This window comes from Corvus brachyrhynchos, unplaced genomic scaffold (genome assembly GCF_000691975.1).
Source record: "Corvus brachyrhynchos isolate BGI_N302 unplaced genomic scaffold, ASM69197v1 scaffold149, whole genome shotgun sequence".
Classification (NCBI taxonomy): Eukaryota; Metazoa; Chordata; class Aves; order Passeriformes; family Corvidae; genus Corvus; species Corvus brachyrhynchos.
In genome coordinates this window covers 424039-440718 of record NW_008240021.1, presented here as the reverse complement: position 1 = coordinate 440718, position 16680 = coordinate 424039, and the positions used below count along the sequence as shown (strand labels likewise).

The window sequence follows — 16680 nt, the reverse complement described above, 5'->3', positions numbered from 1 at the left end:
TCGTGGTGCTGAAGGCAAAGAAGAAAACCCTGGAATTCGAACTGGAAGCTCTTGTGAGTGGTGGTGGTGCAGCTCAAACACACAAGCACAGCGTGCTGGTGGCTGTGCCCTGGCCATGTTTATTTTCTATAATTTCCCTTTTAAATATGGAGTAAAAGTAGTTTTTAGATCCTGACTTGCATGACCAAACATTTTGGTAAAAAAAATATAAAATAGATATCTTTCTTTTTGTTTAAAGAATGATAAAAGAAACCAGCTGGAGGGAAAGCTTCAGGATATCAGGTGTCGGCTGTCGACCCAAAGACAAGATATTGAAAGTACAAATAAATCCAGAGAACTCAGAATTGCAGAAATCACCCATTTACAGCAGCAGCTACAGGTGAGAAAACCTTCCCTAATTTTACTCTTAGTCTTGAATTTTGACCTTCTCAAGTGCATTGATATCCTGAGCAAACTTGGGATGAGCTGTTCCTCACACTTAAGGGATCATTGGAGATAATTCATCATTTCTGTAAATTAATGTCCTTCAGACGTGCCTAGGAACTGCTTCCTCCACATGAAGGGGTGTCTGGGATTATCCTCCATCCTCCTGGGCTCCTGTTGTGGGGAGCAGGAAATGCTTTGGCTGCAGGTGTTTTTGGGGATGAGGAGAAGGAAATTTTCCAGTGTATGTTTTGCTGTTTGTGTGCTGGGGGAAAGAATTGACTTCACTGAAGTGGCTTGTTGATGGTTTTTTTAATTATGAAAAACAATGAACTTTCAAAATGGGAGTTCCCAGTGAAACCAGGGAGTTCTTGATCTAAACCTGGCATTTGCCTTTCTTACTGATCCTAAATTCTCTGTCAAATTAGAGGTGGAGCTGAGTAGGTGTCTACCTTTAGTGAAAGAGTATTCTTTGTAGCTTGTAAGGGTTTTTCAATGGGTTGTAGTATTTGATTTAGGGATTTTTCTCTTTTATTAAATACTTCACTTTGCTTGAAATTAATTCTTGGCTGGTCATGGGGACTCTCAGGGGTTTCTACTACTAAAAAGAGAACATAACTTATGTTACAGGGCTGAGGTGTAAAACCTGGCTTAAAACCTAATCCTGCTGTTCTGTCCCAGCTTCACTCCTGCTTTCCCTGGCAGTTGTTCTGTTGGGTTTTGGGCTTTGAGGTGGTTTGGCAGCAATAGCTGTGGTTGTGTGGTAATGTCTGCTCTCAACGAGCTCCACCACTGATACTTCTCTTAGAGTCACTTGAGGTGTTTCTATCCCAATTGTGATCCCAGAAAATGTCACTACTTAGGAGAAAAGGCCACATTTTGTCTGGGGAGAACCTTAAAGCTTTTTCCTGAAAAAAAAAAAAACAATTAGTTTTTCAAATATCCTGTAAATTTTCCTATCTCATTTGTAGAGGACAGACTGAAGATGTAAATGAGTTTTAAAAAAGGAGATTTTCATCCTCTAAACTCTCAAATAGGTTAAAAAGTCAGTATTGTCATTATCTTTGTAGGGTGATGTATGTTCACTTGGAAATAGTTCAGTTTAATACATCTGGCACTTCCTGTGGGAAGATGAGTTAATTCAGAGGAGTAATTATTCTTCAACCTATTAATTAGTTCCAAGATGCAGTTTCATTAAAGTTGTGAAAGAAGTGGTGTCCCAGTTAATCCTGGGTGATGAAGACGTGTGCCAGTCTCTGGCTCTGTGCTCTCTGGTCGAGTGCTGTTTCCAGGGAGGTTCAGAAGGATCTGCTTTCCAAACACCTGAGCTGTGTTTGAAACACATTTATGCTGTGTGGGCCTTGCCCATTGCCTTCAGGGATTCTTGATGAACACTTTGGCTCCCAGGTGATCTGAAGATTTTTCAAGGGGCAGGAACTGGGGTTTGATTTCCTCTGCCATGTGGGACATTACTCAATTCTTGGCCATTTCTTGGTGCATGACTTTCCAGAGTTACTGATGCCAATAATTTCTTTCATCTGTTTCTTCAGTCCAAGGAAGGGATGTGGAATCCATGTGGTGGGAGTTATTGGATAGATGCTTATTCCATGGTTGTCTGTGATTTCAGGAAACAGGACTTGACCTTCACGATCCCTTGGCATTCTCTGTCCTTACACACTCCCCAAACTATTTGGTGCATTGGGTAATCTGGGATGTTTGGAAGCGTTCTGGCCTTTACAAACAAAGCAGCTGATGTTGTGACCACATTCCACCCTCAGATGCTGTCCTGTGGTGCTTTTTGTGCTTGGAGAAGGAGAATTTTTCTGTTTCATGTTGACATCCATTCTGCTGCTTGGTTGATCTGCAGCATTCTCAGAGTCACAGAAACACAGAGTGCTTGGGTTTGGAAGGCACCCTAAAGCTCATCTTGTTCCACCCCCTGCCATGGGCAGGGAACCTCCCACCAGAGCAAGGTTATATATTGTATATATTGCTGTTTCCCATTTGTTCCAGGTAGATAACAGCCCCAGGATGGCAGTCATGGAATATCCTGAGCTGGAAGGGACCCACAGGGACCAGCCAGTCCCACCCCTGGCCCTGCCCAGACCCCCCAGCAATCCCAGCCTGGGCATCCCTGGCAGCGTTGTCCAAACGCTCCTGGAGCTCTGGCAGCCTCGGGGCCGTGCCCATTCCCTGGGGAGCCTGGGCAGTGCCCAGCAGCCTCTGGGGGAAGAACCTTTCCCTAAAATCCAACCTGAGCCTGCCCTGGCCCAGCTCCAGCCACTCCCTGGCTGCTGTCCCTGGCCCAGGAGCAGAGATCGGAGCTGTCCCTGCGCTGCCCCTCGGGAGGAGCTGCAGCCCCCCCAAGCCTGGAGGTGAGGCTGCCCCAGCGCAGGGTAGGATTGGAGCATCCAGATTTTGGGATCTCCTTGAGGGGCTGGGAAAGCTCTGTTGCTGCAACAGGCCCTGCAGCTGCACCATGAAGGACATGTGCAGCTCTTGATAATCAAATCTGTAGTTCATCTGAATTTTGCTACTTTGCTACTTAGTGAATTCCTTAAGCCCTTGACTGTGCTGTGCTGTCTCAGGGTATTTTCGGGAACATAAGGAGCTCACAGGAGGCTGCAGTTGTTGCATAATGCTCAGAGCTGAGCTGGGCACTGCAGAGCCCCATCAGGGTCTGGCAGGAGGAAAGTGGGACAGCCCAAAGCTATGGCAGTGCAGTCAGTCCCGGGTTCTTGGAACCAAATTTAAAACTTGTTGTGGAATTGTGGAATCACAGAATAACTTAGGTTGGAATGGACTTTAAAGCCCATCCAGTGCCACCCTTGCCATGGGCAGGGACTCCTTCCACTGTCCCAGGCTGCTCCAAGCCCTTGGACACCTCCAGGGATGGGGAGTCCATGACGTCCCTGGGGCTCACTCTGGTGCTCAGGGGTCAGGGGACATTTATTCTTAGCATTGAATGATGTTACTTGCAATCCTCCTTGACAGATTGAAGCTGTCAGCTGCTTGATTCCTCAAAAGCCTGCAATTCCAGAGAACTGCCCAGAGGAGTTACAGGGTTTGTGGGAAAGATGGGATGTTGATACTCAGGTGCTGTTTCACCTCGTGCTGCTGAAGGTGTTTCGACAACTTGAGCTTGAAGGTCAAGGCTTCAGAAGAGTGTGTGAGGTAGCACTTCCTGCTCTGGAAAGGGCCAGGCTTCTACAGAAAACACATAAATAGGATCCCCCAAAGGGAGAGGATCATCTGCAGGGACCCCTGTAACACAGCAGTTCACAAGCTTACAACCACGTGCTGAGTTTGAGAGAGATCAGAATCCCCTTCCAAGAGCTCTAAGTGGAGAGGTCAAGGACTCAAGGATTCTCATCCCTCAGGGCTTGTGTTTCATGGCTTTTGGCCAGAATATATTCCTTTAAAGGGCAAGTCTTTATTTTCCTGTAAATATTTGTCTTTCTATTCCTGATCTAAGTTACTAATCATTAACAGTGTTATTAATATTATTAATTAACTATTAGTGGAGGGTGCAGCTGGGGGGGTCGGGCTCTGCTGCCAGGGAACAGGGACAGGAGGAGAGGGAACGCAGCTTCTCCAGGCAATCACTGCCATCCTTCCTGCCTCATATATATGTATTTATATTTGTTTGTATCAAAGACAAATGCAGTAGAGCGGTCACTGCAATGCCTTGTTCCCTGCAGCTCAAGGAGAATCCCTGAGGAGGAGGAGGATGAAACATTCCCTGCCCAGCTATCAGAGCACCCTTAGGGACTCCAGTCATGGAGAAAATAAACATTACAGGGATTCCAACAACGTCTGTCACTTAAGCCACAATGGAGTGTCTTTGTCTGGGACTCTGTAAATGAGGTTATTTTGCTCCTGGCACAACCAGCACCTCATGTGTTTTCAAGTTGGACACCAGCAGGAATTTCCCCATGGAAAGGGAGCTCAGGCCTTGGCAGGAGCTGCCCAGGGAGGTTTGGAGTGCCCATCCCTGGAGGTGTCCCAGGAAGGGCTGGAGGTGGCACTCAGTGCTCTGGGCTGGGGACAAGGTGGGCATCGGGCACAGCTGGGCCTGGCTGGGCTGGGAGGGCTTTTCCAGCCTCAGGGGTTCTGGGATTCTGTGTTTCATTTATTAAAATCAGAATTAAACATTTAGTAAGTGCTTGTTTGAACATTTCCTCAAATTTGTCCTTGTCTTTCTGCCTTCAGTTTTGGGTAATTGAAAGCCAAGTTCAATTTTCAATGAGAATCAGTTCAATTTGATACATCCCCTCTTTTGGACTGGCAGAGAATGTCTGGGATCTGTGGGGTCATCACACAGACAGTGCTTGGATAAGAGCAATAATACATCAGGAGGGAAATAAGCAGTAACACATCATTCAGTGAGGGAAAAGTAAAGAAGAAATGAAAATGAGAGGTCTCATGGCTGAAGTTGTCCCTCACTCACCTTTTTGCCTGTTTCTGTTCTTGTTTTCCCTGCCTGTGCCCTGGGTTCAGGAGTCTCAGCAGATGCTGGGCAGGTTGATTCCAGAGAAGCAGCTGCTGAATGATCAGCTCAAGCAAGTCCAGCAGAACAGTTTGCACAGTGAGTAGATTTGGGAATGCCTCAGTTGGGTCAGGCCACGTTCCCTCTCTGCAGTGTCCCCTGGAACTGCTCTTTGGGTGTTGCAAGATGCAGATGGGAAAATGTTGCTTTCTATGACCTGAACTGTTCCATGGAAGGAAATACTGACTTGATAATGTGTTCAAAACCAGGGGATTCCCTTCTCACCATCAAAAGAGCCTTGGAAGCCAAGGAACTGGCACGGCAGCAGCTCCGGGACCAGCTGGATGAGGTGGAGAAAGAAACCAGATCTAAACTGCAGGAAATTGATATTTTCAATAATCAGCTGAAGGTAACCCAGGACTCGTTAAGCCTTTCTGAATGTTCAGTTAATTATTTTCTAACCTGATTGTGGAAAAAAAAAATGAAATGATGAAGGATGCATTAATGATTCTGGGAGCATTCTCAAATCTGTCTGTTGGGGATTTTATTTAATTTTTATTTTATTTTTAAGAAAATGCTGCTCAGCTTTCAAACTCAGGGTTGAATCAATTTAATCTGCAGAATCTCTTTAGGAGGAAATTTGAGCCCTGATTCCGGATTTATGATTGCAAAAATGAAATTACCAGTTTCTGTGCTTTTGCATCCAAGAAGTGCAGGACAAGGTCAGCAAATCTGCTGGAATCAGGACTTCAAATTGAAATCTTGAATAAAAGAGACTTGATTTTCTGCTGCCACCATGAATTTTTATGTGCTGTCCGTGTGCTCCTTCTTGTCCCTGCGTGTAGCTGTTTGTGGTTTCCTGCTTTATTGCTCAGTCTTTGTTAAAACTGTGATTTTTTCGTGTATTTCTGCACCAGACATGTCAGGGTTCTGCAGAGAGAAGTTGGAAATCAGTCTGTAGTTATAAACTTTTAATGGCATTCATTTTTTCATAAAATATTCCAATGTTCAAGCACTTTATCTGCCAGTTCCACTGGTGGGTTTTCCTGAAAGCTGGCCGGAAATACTCGATTTCCTGCAAGGTGTCACAAATTGTGCTGCAAGTATTAAGCAGGAAAATCCCTGTGGTAGTGACATTAATGGAGTTGTTTTGTAAATTGATCAACTGGGATTAAATCAAACAATTTAGGGTGGAAGGTGGGGTTGAATTTAAGCAACAAATTGCTTGTTTAAACTAGAGTTATTAATAATTATAGGAAAAAATTAAAAGTGTGGCCCTGTTCTAAGGTAAATTTGAAGATGACTCTCCCAGTCTGAGACAGGGAGGATCGAAGGGGAGAATCTCTGCAGAGTCAGACACAGAACAAACAAAATGGGCACAATTTATATTTAAAACAAAATAGAATGGTTTAATCTTCGCTTAATTAATCCTTGAGGTTTAAACCTTGCTTAATTTTTCTTAATGTATGATTTTTGGATACATCTTAACATGTTGTGCTTTTTGGGTATTATTTTTTTTAATGGAGTCCTTTGAAAGTGATAAATTGGACCAAAGGATATTAATTCTAAAGTTAGTGCCAGTATTTGGTTTAATCATAAATTACCTAAACAGTATAAATGGGCAAAAGGGGTGAATTTTCTTGGTATTGTGACAGTAGCAAAAAAAATCCCCAAAACCAACCAACCAGTCACCCAAAATCCAATCTTTTAAATACTGAAGGGTTGAAGTTCACAGATAACAAGCTGATGTTAATTAAAAATTGAAGTTGCCCATTAAGCACAGATTTATCAGCATGTGCCAGGAATCCAAGAATGCCTTGGCTAGAGGTAAATGGTTTTGCAGTTTAAAACAAAAATTGGTTTCAGTCGATTGATAACGAGTTGTGGAGACACCTCTTTGGGAAGAGCAGAAAGTCTCCTCCGGCTTGAGGAGATTGTGGAGCTCATCTGATGGGAGGAGCAGATCTGGTTCTGTATGTGGGGATTTCTGCCTTGCTGCAGCTTCCTTGTCTTTCTGGGAAGGGCTGAGTTCAGGAGGGGCAGTCACAAAATCCCAGAATTGTCAGGGTGGGAAGGGATCATCCAGTGCCACCCCAGCATCACCCCAAACCCTGTCCCCACGGGCCACATCCAGACTCCTCTGGGACACCTCCAGAGACAGTGACTCCAAACCTCCCTGGGCAGCTCTTTCCAAGGCCTGAGCTCCCTTTCCATGGGGAAAGTCCTGCTGCTGTCCACCCTGAGCCTGCCCTGGCCCAGCCTGAGGCCGTTCCCTCTCCTCCTGTCCCTGTTCCCTGGCAGCAGAGCCCGACCCCCCCGGCTGCCCCCTCCTGTCAGGGACTTGTGCAGAGCCACAAGGTCCCCCCTGAGCCTCCTTTGCTCCAGCCTGAGCCCCTTTCCCAGCTCCCTCAGCCGCTCCTGGGGCTCCAGCCCCTTCCCAGCTCCCTTCCCTGCCCTGGACATGCTCCAGCCCCTGTTGTACCATGGAAACTGAGCAGTGGGAGCTGAATTCAGAGAGTTCTCCCTTCTGTAGTTTCTCAAGATGTGCAAGGCATATTTTGGGGGGGCCTGGAGGATTTTATTACTGGATTAAATCCCTAAGAAGGCACATGGACCTTTTTGTGGGCTCAGCTTGGAAGGGGTAGAGAAACCCCTTAGAAGCTGCTGAGTGCAGCAGGGATTTCTTGGCTGTTGTTCTTCATGGAATCATCAAATATCCTGAGCTGGAAAGGACCCACAGGGATCACCCAGTCCCATCCCTGGCCCTGCCCAGCACCCCCCACCAATACCAGCCTGGGCATCCCTGGCAGCGCTGTCCAAACGCTCCTGGAGCTCTGGCAGCCTCGGGGCCGTGCCCATTCCCTGGGGAGCCTGGGCAGTGCCCAGCACTCGAGATTTTATGCACAAGGCTGGTGAAGGCTTTCCTGGAATCCTGCATTTACTGGGATTTGTGTGAAGTGGAACTTCTCCAAGCACAGATCACCTCTTTCTTAGGTGACCATATCACTCCAAACCAGGTTGTTTAGGAACTTCCATAATTCTCACATACAATTACCTAAAAATCAAAAATCTGTGACAACTTTTAGGAACCACCACTGGAAAAGCAACTGACATTGGAAAGAGGTAGAAATTGACTTGAAGGTAATGCTAAATTAATAATTTCCCCAAATAGCAGAAGAACTTTTAGTTGAGTTCTCAGTTCCTGGGTGTGTACAAACAGCAGTTCCTGTGCTGCCATTTGTGTGATTATCAGGCAGCTGGACTATGCTCACAAGGAAATGTGAAATTTTTCAAATTGTCTATCAACAATTCCACCACATCTGAGCTCTAAATATGCTAAAGGCTTCTTGTAAATTAAGGGACAATAGGTCAAGATGGGAAAGATGGAAATCTTTCCTTTTAAAATACATTTTTATCAAGCAAATAACTTATAAACTCTGGGTTTAATCAAGGTAATTTTAGTTTACCAGGCAACTTGTTAACACCAAGCAGTTTACAGGATGCTCTGGATTTGCCTCCATGTTTGTATGTTCTGCAGTAAGTGAATACTTTTTACAAGTGTTAAATTACATCATCTTCGCTGTGTGTCTTAATGGTTAGGGAGATAAATGAGATTTTTTTTCTGCTGGATCTTTTTGTCATCTCTCCAAAACAACTGATTTAAATTCCTTCTGATGAGTCCTTTGGAGTTGGAAATATTCATAGAATATGGTGCATTTCCAGCAGCTTTCAGGCTTACAAAATGTTTTTAATATTTCAAATCAGGTCATTTGAATTGTAGTATTGGATATCTTTAGGTAGAACCACTTGGTTTCAGGGAGATCATTGGTGCTTGTTTGGCTGCTTATGTATCCTTTGAAATGAGATTTGGGGCATTTTATGAGATGATAGTCTTGTGGATTGGGCTGTATTTGGCTGTAAGGTGACTGAGTTTGTTACAAGGTTGAAAGTTTGGCCACTTCTTCATGTCTTGAATTATGATTGAAGGAGTGAAACTTCCAGTACTCTTTAAAAATCTCAGCCTAGAGGTCTAATAATATTGATACAGCTGTCAATAAAATGGAACTGGTCACTTGTTTATTTTAGGATCATAGCATTATGGAATGGTCTGGGATGGAGGGACCTTACAGCCCATCCAGTGCCACCCCTGCCATGGCAGGGACACCTCCCACTGTGCCAGGCTGCTCCAAGCCCCAATGTCCAGCCTGGCCTTGGGCACTGCCAGGGATCCAGGGGCAGCCCCAGCTGCTCTGGGCACCCTGTGCCAGGGCCTGCCCACCCTGCCAGGGAACAATTCCTGCCCAATATCCCTGGATCTAAACCGACCCTCCAGGCTTAAGGCTCGATGTGACTCCTGTCTCCAAGGACCAAATGCCCACTTCCTATAACATGGAAGAATCCCGAATTTCTTGCTGCTGTTCCTGCCCAAGAGCACCACAGGAATGAGTTCATGTTTCTGAAATAGTTTTGCTGAGAATTTTTTCCCAGTGCCTGGGAAAAGCAGAGACCCCCCAGGAGGGCTGAAGCTGTCCCGCTGTTGTCCGTGTGTCCGTCGCTGTCAGTGCCTGTGTGATCCATGTGAACGGGGCAGTCCTGCTCCCAATGCCTGTTTACATCTGAGCATTTCTTTCTTCCAGTCAGTGGCAGTGGAAGAGGCAATGCTGCAGTGCCTGGCGCTCCTCCTGGGCTGCATCCAGCACTTACACTCCTTCCCAAAGGTCTCCATGCCCTGCTCAGGCAGGACCCAGCTCTCTCTGAGTGAGGAGCCTCCTCCAGTTATGTGCTTCACTTTCCCTAAGCAGATGAGTGTGCAGTGTTTCACTGAGTCAGTGTTTCCTAAGGGTGCCAGCACCAAAACAAAACCAAAGAGAAGAGTTTAGCATTAGATTTTTATCTAATCCTTATGCCTGCATGAGGAGTGTGCCTTGAATGGCATCTTGGGCAAGATACTAATGAGTGATTTTTATCTTTTGCTTATCTGGAACTTCAGGAGTTTAAGTAAATTGCCTGTTTTGGTCATGATTTTCAGAATTTTTAAAAAGCAAACATTTGGATGGGGGAAGTATCCTTACACATCACTGTAATCTGTGATTCCGAGTAGGATAGAGGTGGCAACATCCTTCCTTTGTCCCATCTCCCCAGGATGGGGTGAAGGGAGGACTTGTGTGCCAAGGCCAAAGCAGAGGCTTTGGGAGCTCGGGAATGGGGCAGGAGAGGGTTGCTCTGGAAAAGCTTCTGGGAGCATGGAACCACAGGGTCCTTTCCTCTGGGATCAAATGCTTGTCTCAAGGGGAGAAGATCTGATGGAAACTTTGTATTGTAATCCCTGAATATCCCAAGTGCTGTTGTCTTTCTGTCAAAAAGGCACAATCTGGGCCTAAACAACTCCCGTTTCTACCATGAAGGTTTTTGTAGCAAATTACTTGTCTGTAAAGAGTGAATATTGCTCTGCTCTGTGCAATGCTTTAATTCCTATTCAATATGATGGATGTGGCTGTTGGAACATCTCAGAATTCTCCTTGTTGGTCTGTTTGGAGTTAAGTGCCAAGGTAACAATTTCTCAGCTTCTAAGGTAAGGCATTCCTTGTCCTGCACCCCAGGAACGAGCAAAGCCTTGGTGTGTCCTTGGAATTCCAGCACAGGAGTGGGACGTGTACAGCTGGGAGCTGTGTCTGTACAGGATGAGTGTAGGGCTGTGCTGAACATCCAGCTGGAAATGTTTTGGCTGTTGAAGTGTTACTGAAGTTCAGCTGGCTTCCAGTAGAACTCTGGGAGATGCTGGCTCTTCCTCCCCATCCTCCCACCTGGCAAAGCAGTTGAGCACCTCTGTTGCATGAGATGCCCAGCACTTCTTTGTTTCCTCCTGGCTGACCCAAAGAGGGATATATGTGGGATTTTTTCGTCTCCAAAGATGCTCCATCCAGTGCCAGCACTATAAACTAGGTTTGATTTTCTTAACATGCAGTTCTGTCACAGAAAAATCCCTTCACAGAACATTGACCCAACACATCAGCTTGGCTGGGAGGGAGTAGGGCTAAAATGTCTGTGGAAAACTTAAATAATTACTGAAGTGTTCCCTGAGATCCTGACATAGCTAAGCAGGTGGATGAAATGACACAACAAGCAAAGAAAATAATTTAATTGTTTGTCCCAGGGTTGGCAGCAGCATTTACTGCTCCTGCTCCAGGTACTCACAGTGGAATCTCCTTGCTCCAGGCAGACATGGGGGCATGGCTCAGCTGCAGCATTCCCGTTTTCCATTTGGCCATGGAAGTGGTGAATATCCTGCATTTAGTGGTGAGATCCCTTAGGAGCTGCCCCTGGATCCCTGGCAGTGCCCAAGGCCAGGCTGGACATTGGGGCTTGGAGCAGCCTGGCACAGTGGGAGGTGTCCCTGCCATGGCAGGGGTGGGGCACTGGATAATCCCTAAAATCCCTTCCAACCCAACCAGTCTGGGATTGTCTCATCTGAAGGATGTCAGTCCCAGCACTGCCAATGCTCTTGAAGTTTGTCCCTTGCACTTGTCCATGTTTTTGGTACAAATAAGGGTTCAGGAGGTCATGGAGAGGACGTGGGGACTGTGGTTCCCCCTGCTCATCACACTCAGGGCGATCATAAAACAAGTATTGCCCAAATTGGGATTTTCCCTGCATTTCAGTGGGATTCATGGCCTTAGCAGGGTTTTAATTCCAACTTCCCTGAGAACTGATTCTCTCTTTAATGATGCTGAGCTCAGTTTTCATTGACTTTAAAACTGGGGAGCATTAATGAAATAAAACTGAGACCTGAAAACTGAGCCACAAGGATCAGCTTCCCTTTTGAAAATTTCATCCCTGAATCACCTACATTTATTTTTTTGTCTCTTATGCAATTTTCTCATTTGGGTCAGTGCATGAGGAGTTTTACATGAAAACTTCCTGTGGTTTGTAGATTGTGAATTTCTGAAAAACTATCCAAATACTTCCAAGATTAACTGTTTCAATTTCACATGTACCATATTTTCATTAAAAGATATCAGTTTTTTGAAGTGAACTATTTTCAGGGAAAATCCTCAGTGGTCATAGGGAGTTTTCGTTTTTTCCCCTGTAATACTGAGGAGTTCAGATGCAAAATTCCAGGTTATGCAAAGAAATTCCAGATGAAAGTTGGTTTTGTGTTAATAGGTGTAAATGCAGAGAACAAATCTTGAGGAAAATACTCTGGTTTTATTATTATTATTTATATTCTAATTTTTTCAGGCAGTGTCCTTCCAGTTAATTAAGAAAAGCCAGACTTGTATATGAATGAATACCATGATTCATCCCAAAGACATTCCTTAAGGATTTCAGTCTCCTGTGTATAAACCAAACCTGAAGGTTCTTTAGTAAATCAGCATTAATTGGCAAATGAAACTGATTAAGAGTTGCTGTTGTGAGAGCTCAGAGGGCAGATTTGTGTATGGAATTTAATAAGTTAAATCCACAAACCAACAAACAAAATAAAACAGAAGTGACTGTTCAGATTAAGCTTTGTCCATTTTTTAGAGTCCCATTTAAATGATTTCTGGTTTCTTAACCCTTTAATGTCTCAGTTAAATGGATAAAAATAGGAAAACAGTAGGTGGTTCATAGACCCTGGAAATGAACCTGAAATATCTGCATTTGGCAGGAGTGTGAGTTTGGACAGACATCCCCAGCAATTCCCAGGTGTTGTTCCCTCACAGGGAACCCTTTGGGGCCGTTAGTTCTGATTCACAGAGTGGATGCTTACACCTGTTTTCCTTTTTTTAATCCAGGAGCTGAGAGAAATCCATAACAAGCAGCAGCTCCAGAAGCAGAAGAGCTTGGAAGCTGAGAGGTTGAAACAGAAGGAACAGGAAAGGAAGACAGTGGAGCTGGAAAAGCAAAAAGAAGCTCAGAGGTAACAAACTGCTCTAATGGAGCCCTAAATGTAACACCTCCCCTGGCACCTCTCGGAAAATATTCCTGTCTGCCCAAAACTTCCAGGGATGCAGATGAGGTTTGTCTCCTCTAGTGCCACCCTCTAATGCTTGGGAAGTGGGTTGGTTGGACACCGGCAGGAATTTCCTCATGGAAAGGGAGCTCAGGCCTTGGGAAGAGCTGCCAGGGAGGTCTGGAGTGCCCATCCCTGGAGGTGTCCCAGGAAGGGCTGGAGGTGGCACTCAGTGCTCTGGGCTGGGGACAAGGTGGGCATGGGGCACAGCTGGGCCTGGCTGGGCTGGGAGGGCTTTCCAGCCTCAGGGATCCTGGCATTCCATGAATCAGTTTTTTTTCCCCTCCCCTCCTTTTTGGTCAGGAATTCACTCTGTCCTTGGACAGAGTCTGTTCTTTGTAGCACACCAAGTGTGTGAGGAGCAGCTGCTTCTCAGGCATTTGTCCCTAACTGTGAAGAAATTCCAGGGGTGGAACAGGCCATGAAACAAACTGGAACACACTGGGTGTCCTTTAGATCTTCAGAGTTATCTTTACTGGGGCAAATTGTTTCTAGCAGAGAATATTTATTCATTTCCTCTGGTGGAGGGGAAGGACTTGTTAACTCTGGCGGTTGGAAATGGGAAATACTCCCAACAATTCTCTGGAGTGCTGTGTAAAACTTGCAAATACTTCTCCTCCTTGCCCTTCAACATCAAGATAAGGATGGCCACATGTTCTGATTCCTGCTTTTTCCTTTCTGAGTTGGCTGTTTGGAGTCTTACCTTGGGTTGGAACGAGATGATTTTAAGGTGCCTTCCAACCCAAGCCATTCAATGAGTCTGTGATTCCTGGGAACCACTGTGTGAGGAGATGCTGGGGAGTGCTTGGTAACTCACCAAAATAGAGTTAGGGCATGGAAAAGCCCTAAAGAAGACACTTTGTACTGGAGATCACCCAAAAGCTTTGGTAGGCTTTGGTTTGAGTGGCTCTTTTGAATTGACCCCCCCAATCTTCCACCAGGCGGATCCAGGACCGGGACAAACCGCGGCTGGAGCGGGGACAGCCGGAGGAAGAACCTCAGTGGCAAAAAAAAATCCAGGAAGATGACAAGCAAAAAAGGGAAGAACTACCCAAGAAGAAGGAAAGTGAGGATAAGGGGAAGCAGGAAATGCAGGAGAAGCTGAGTAAACTCTTCCAGCCCCACCAGGAGCCCAACAAACCTGGCCAGGCTCCGTGGTCCAATGCAGGTAGGGTCCAACAGCAGGGAATGCTCTGGGACAGCTCAGTTGTCATTCTTTTCCCATTTAACACAGAACAAAGTGATGGTCAAGGTTGGATTGTGAGTCTTATTAGAGTAAATAATGCATGGATTGAGCTCTAGACTCCAAAAATGGTTCTTTCATTGCTGTTCTTCCCAAAAGGCAGAGGGGAAAGCACAGTTCTGAGACTGCAGGACAAGGGAAGAGGGAATCTCATCTGGAAGGGGCTGGATGCAAGATGTCAAAAACTGTTTCTGTAGTTTTTATTTTGGTGTGGGATATTGGGATTTTTCAGAGTAGGAACAATACATTGTTTAGTCACCCTTTTCCTTTCCTGCCTTCCTTTGTTCACTGGACAAATGACCTGAAATCTAAAATTTGATCCCCCTTTCTCTGCTCTCCACACAGTCACCTTCAGCTGAGAGCTTCTTCTGTGCATTGTATCCTGGTTTTTGCCTGTATTGGGAATCCTGCTTCCCTCTTGAGTGTCTTGGATACACACAAGAACTGTTTGGGAATGTGATACTGGTTTAAATATTTGTCCAAAGGATTGCATCACTTTTATGACTAAATCCTGCACAGAGAGGCTGTGGACTCCCAGTTCCTGCAGTGTCCAAGGCCAGGCTGGACATTGGGGCTTGGAGCAGCCTGGGACAGTGGGAGGTGTCCCTGCCCATGGCAGGGGTGGGGCTGGATGGGCTTTGAGGTCCCTCCCAACCCAAACCATTCTGGGATTCTGTGATCTTCCCTGTTGTTTAGAGGAGAAAACAATAAAATTGTATTTAAAGGATTAATTTTTATATTTCCCCTTGTGTGAAAGGGGGATAGGGTACTTCCTGCAGACCCTGCCAGGTTTGCTGATTCTTGTCTCCACTTTCACCCCATTTTCCAAGTGTTTAAAAATAAGGTGGTTTGATTTCTTCTCTCTGTATCTGTGTGTTTGTTTCCTTTGCTCAGAGAAAGCTCCTTTAACCATTTCTGCTCAGGAGGATGTAAAAATAGTGTATTATAGAGCTCTGTATCCTTTTGAATCCAGAAGCCACGATGAGATCACTATCCAGCCTGGAGACATCGTCATGGTAAGCAGGGATTGGGATATTCCTTGAGAAAATTCCTTCAGCTTCTGCCGTGTGTGATTTCAATTTTCTATGGCAGGAAAGGAAACTTCTAATCCTGAATATTTGGTTGCAGGTGTGTTGATAAAGAGTAATTCCCTGTTTTTCAGGGATGTGGTCAGTGTGTTGTGCCAGACTCTGAAGCAGTGGTTGCTTTTGTCTCTGTAAGTGATAATTCTGTGGTTAATGGCTGCAGGGATTAAGTGGATATTAATATTAATTAATCATTAGTGTGTTCTTAACATGCAGAATGAAAATTCCTGGGGGAATTCTTAAATACTGTTCACTGGAGGAGGTGTATTCCCCCAGAAACAGTGTTCTGCCCAACAAAATTGATTTTAAGAGCTTTTACATTTAGCTCAGTTTAGTAACAGTGGATTTGGGAAAAAATACACTTTGTAGGCACCCCTAAATTGTAAGGATTCATATTTTTTAAAAACCTGTTCTGAGAAATTGAAGCTTTTTGGGGTTGGTTTGGCTTTTTACTGGTTGGGTATTTGTGACATTAGAATTTGCTTCTGGAAAATCCAAAGTGAATCCTGGCTCGGTGTCACTGCTGAGGACTCTGAGTAGGGATACAACAGGTTGTAAAGCTGCAGCAGGAAATGGTGTTGGGCAGGCAGCTGGGAAAGGGGAGAGGAGACAGCTGGGCAATGCTGGGATGCGTTGTTTTCCTGGGAAATGGGGGGTGGCCTGGGCTTGCAGGTCATTCTGTGGGCAAGAGTGATCACTGTTAGGCAGACTTGCTGGGAAAAAACCAATTTCCCCCAAAAGATGCGATTTTAAGAAGCATTTCACACATTTTTAAATAGAGATTTGCAGTGACAATAACATTTTTCCTCAAAAAATGTGATTCTAGGAAGCTCTGCACACATTTATCCCTGTTATTGCAGGGAAAATAACATTTTTCCTCAAAATATGTGATTCTGGGGAAGCTCTGCACATATTTATCCCTGTTACTGCAGGGAAAATAACATTTTTCCTCAAAATATGTGATTCTGGGAAGCTCTGCACGTATTTATCCCTGTTACTGCAGGGAAAATAACATTTTTCCTCAAATACATGATTCTAGGGAGCACTGAAATAATTTTTAAATAGAGATTTGCAGGGAAATAACATTTTCCCCAAAATATGCAATTATAAAGAGCACTGAAGTAATTTCTAAAGAAAGCTTTGCAGGGAAATGAGATCTTCCCCCAAAGTACGTGAGTCTGAGGAGCGCTGCACTTCTTTTAAATAGAGACTTTGAGACCATCCAAGTCTTGTTATCTGTTGCTTTTGGACTTGATTTTAACCCACTCAAGCCCAGCAGGGTAACTCCTCTCTGGTGCCTTTATTGAAGTACTTCTGGCCACAGTTAAGGCTGGCTGCTGGGGGCTGTGCCTGCTGCCCTGCAGGAAGGCTTTCAGTGGGCTGCTCTGGCAGTGCCCAGCTGGCTTGTAACCGTGCCTTGCTTTGCATCCCTGCTTCCCCCTGGAGG

At 45.2% G+C, this 16680-nt stretch overlaps 1 protein-coding gene across 1 annotated transcript in view; it reads left to right on the top strand.

Moving 5' to 3' along the window:
* ITSN1 (intersectin 1) overlaps positions 1–16680 on the top strand; it is a 77177-nt gene that overhangs the window by 20901 nt on the left and 39596 nt on the right. Inside the window, 7 exon segments of the mRNA XM_017743337.1 lie at positions 1–53; positions 239–379; positions 4924–5011; positions 5182–5321; positions 12688–12812; positions 13847–14073; positions 15043–15164. The exon segment at positions 1–53 is cut by the window's left edge and continues 33 nt beyond it. Coding sequence (XP_017598826.1) covers positions 1–53; positions 239–379; positions 4924–5011; positions 5182–5321; positions 12688–12812; positions 13847–14073; positions 15043–15164 — 896 coding nt within the window.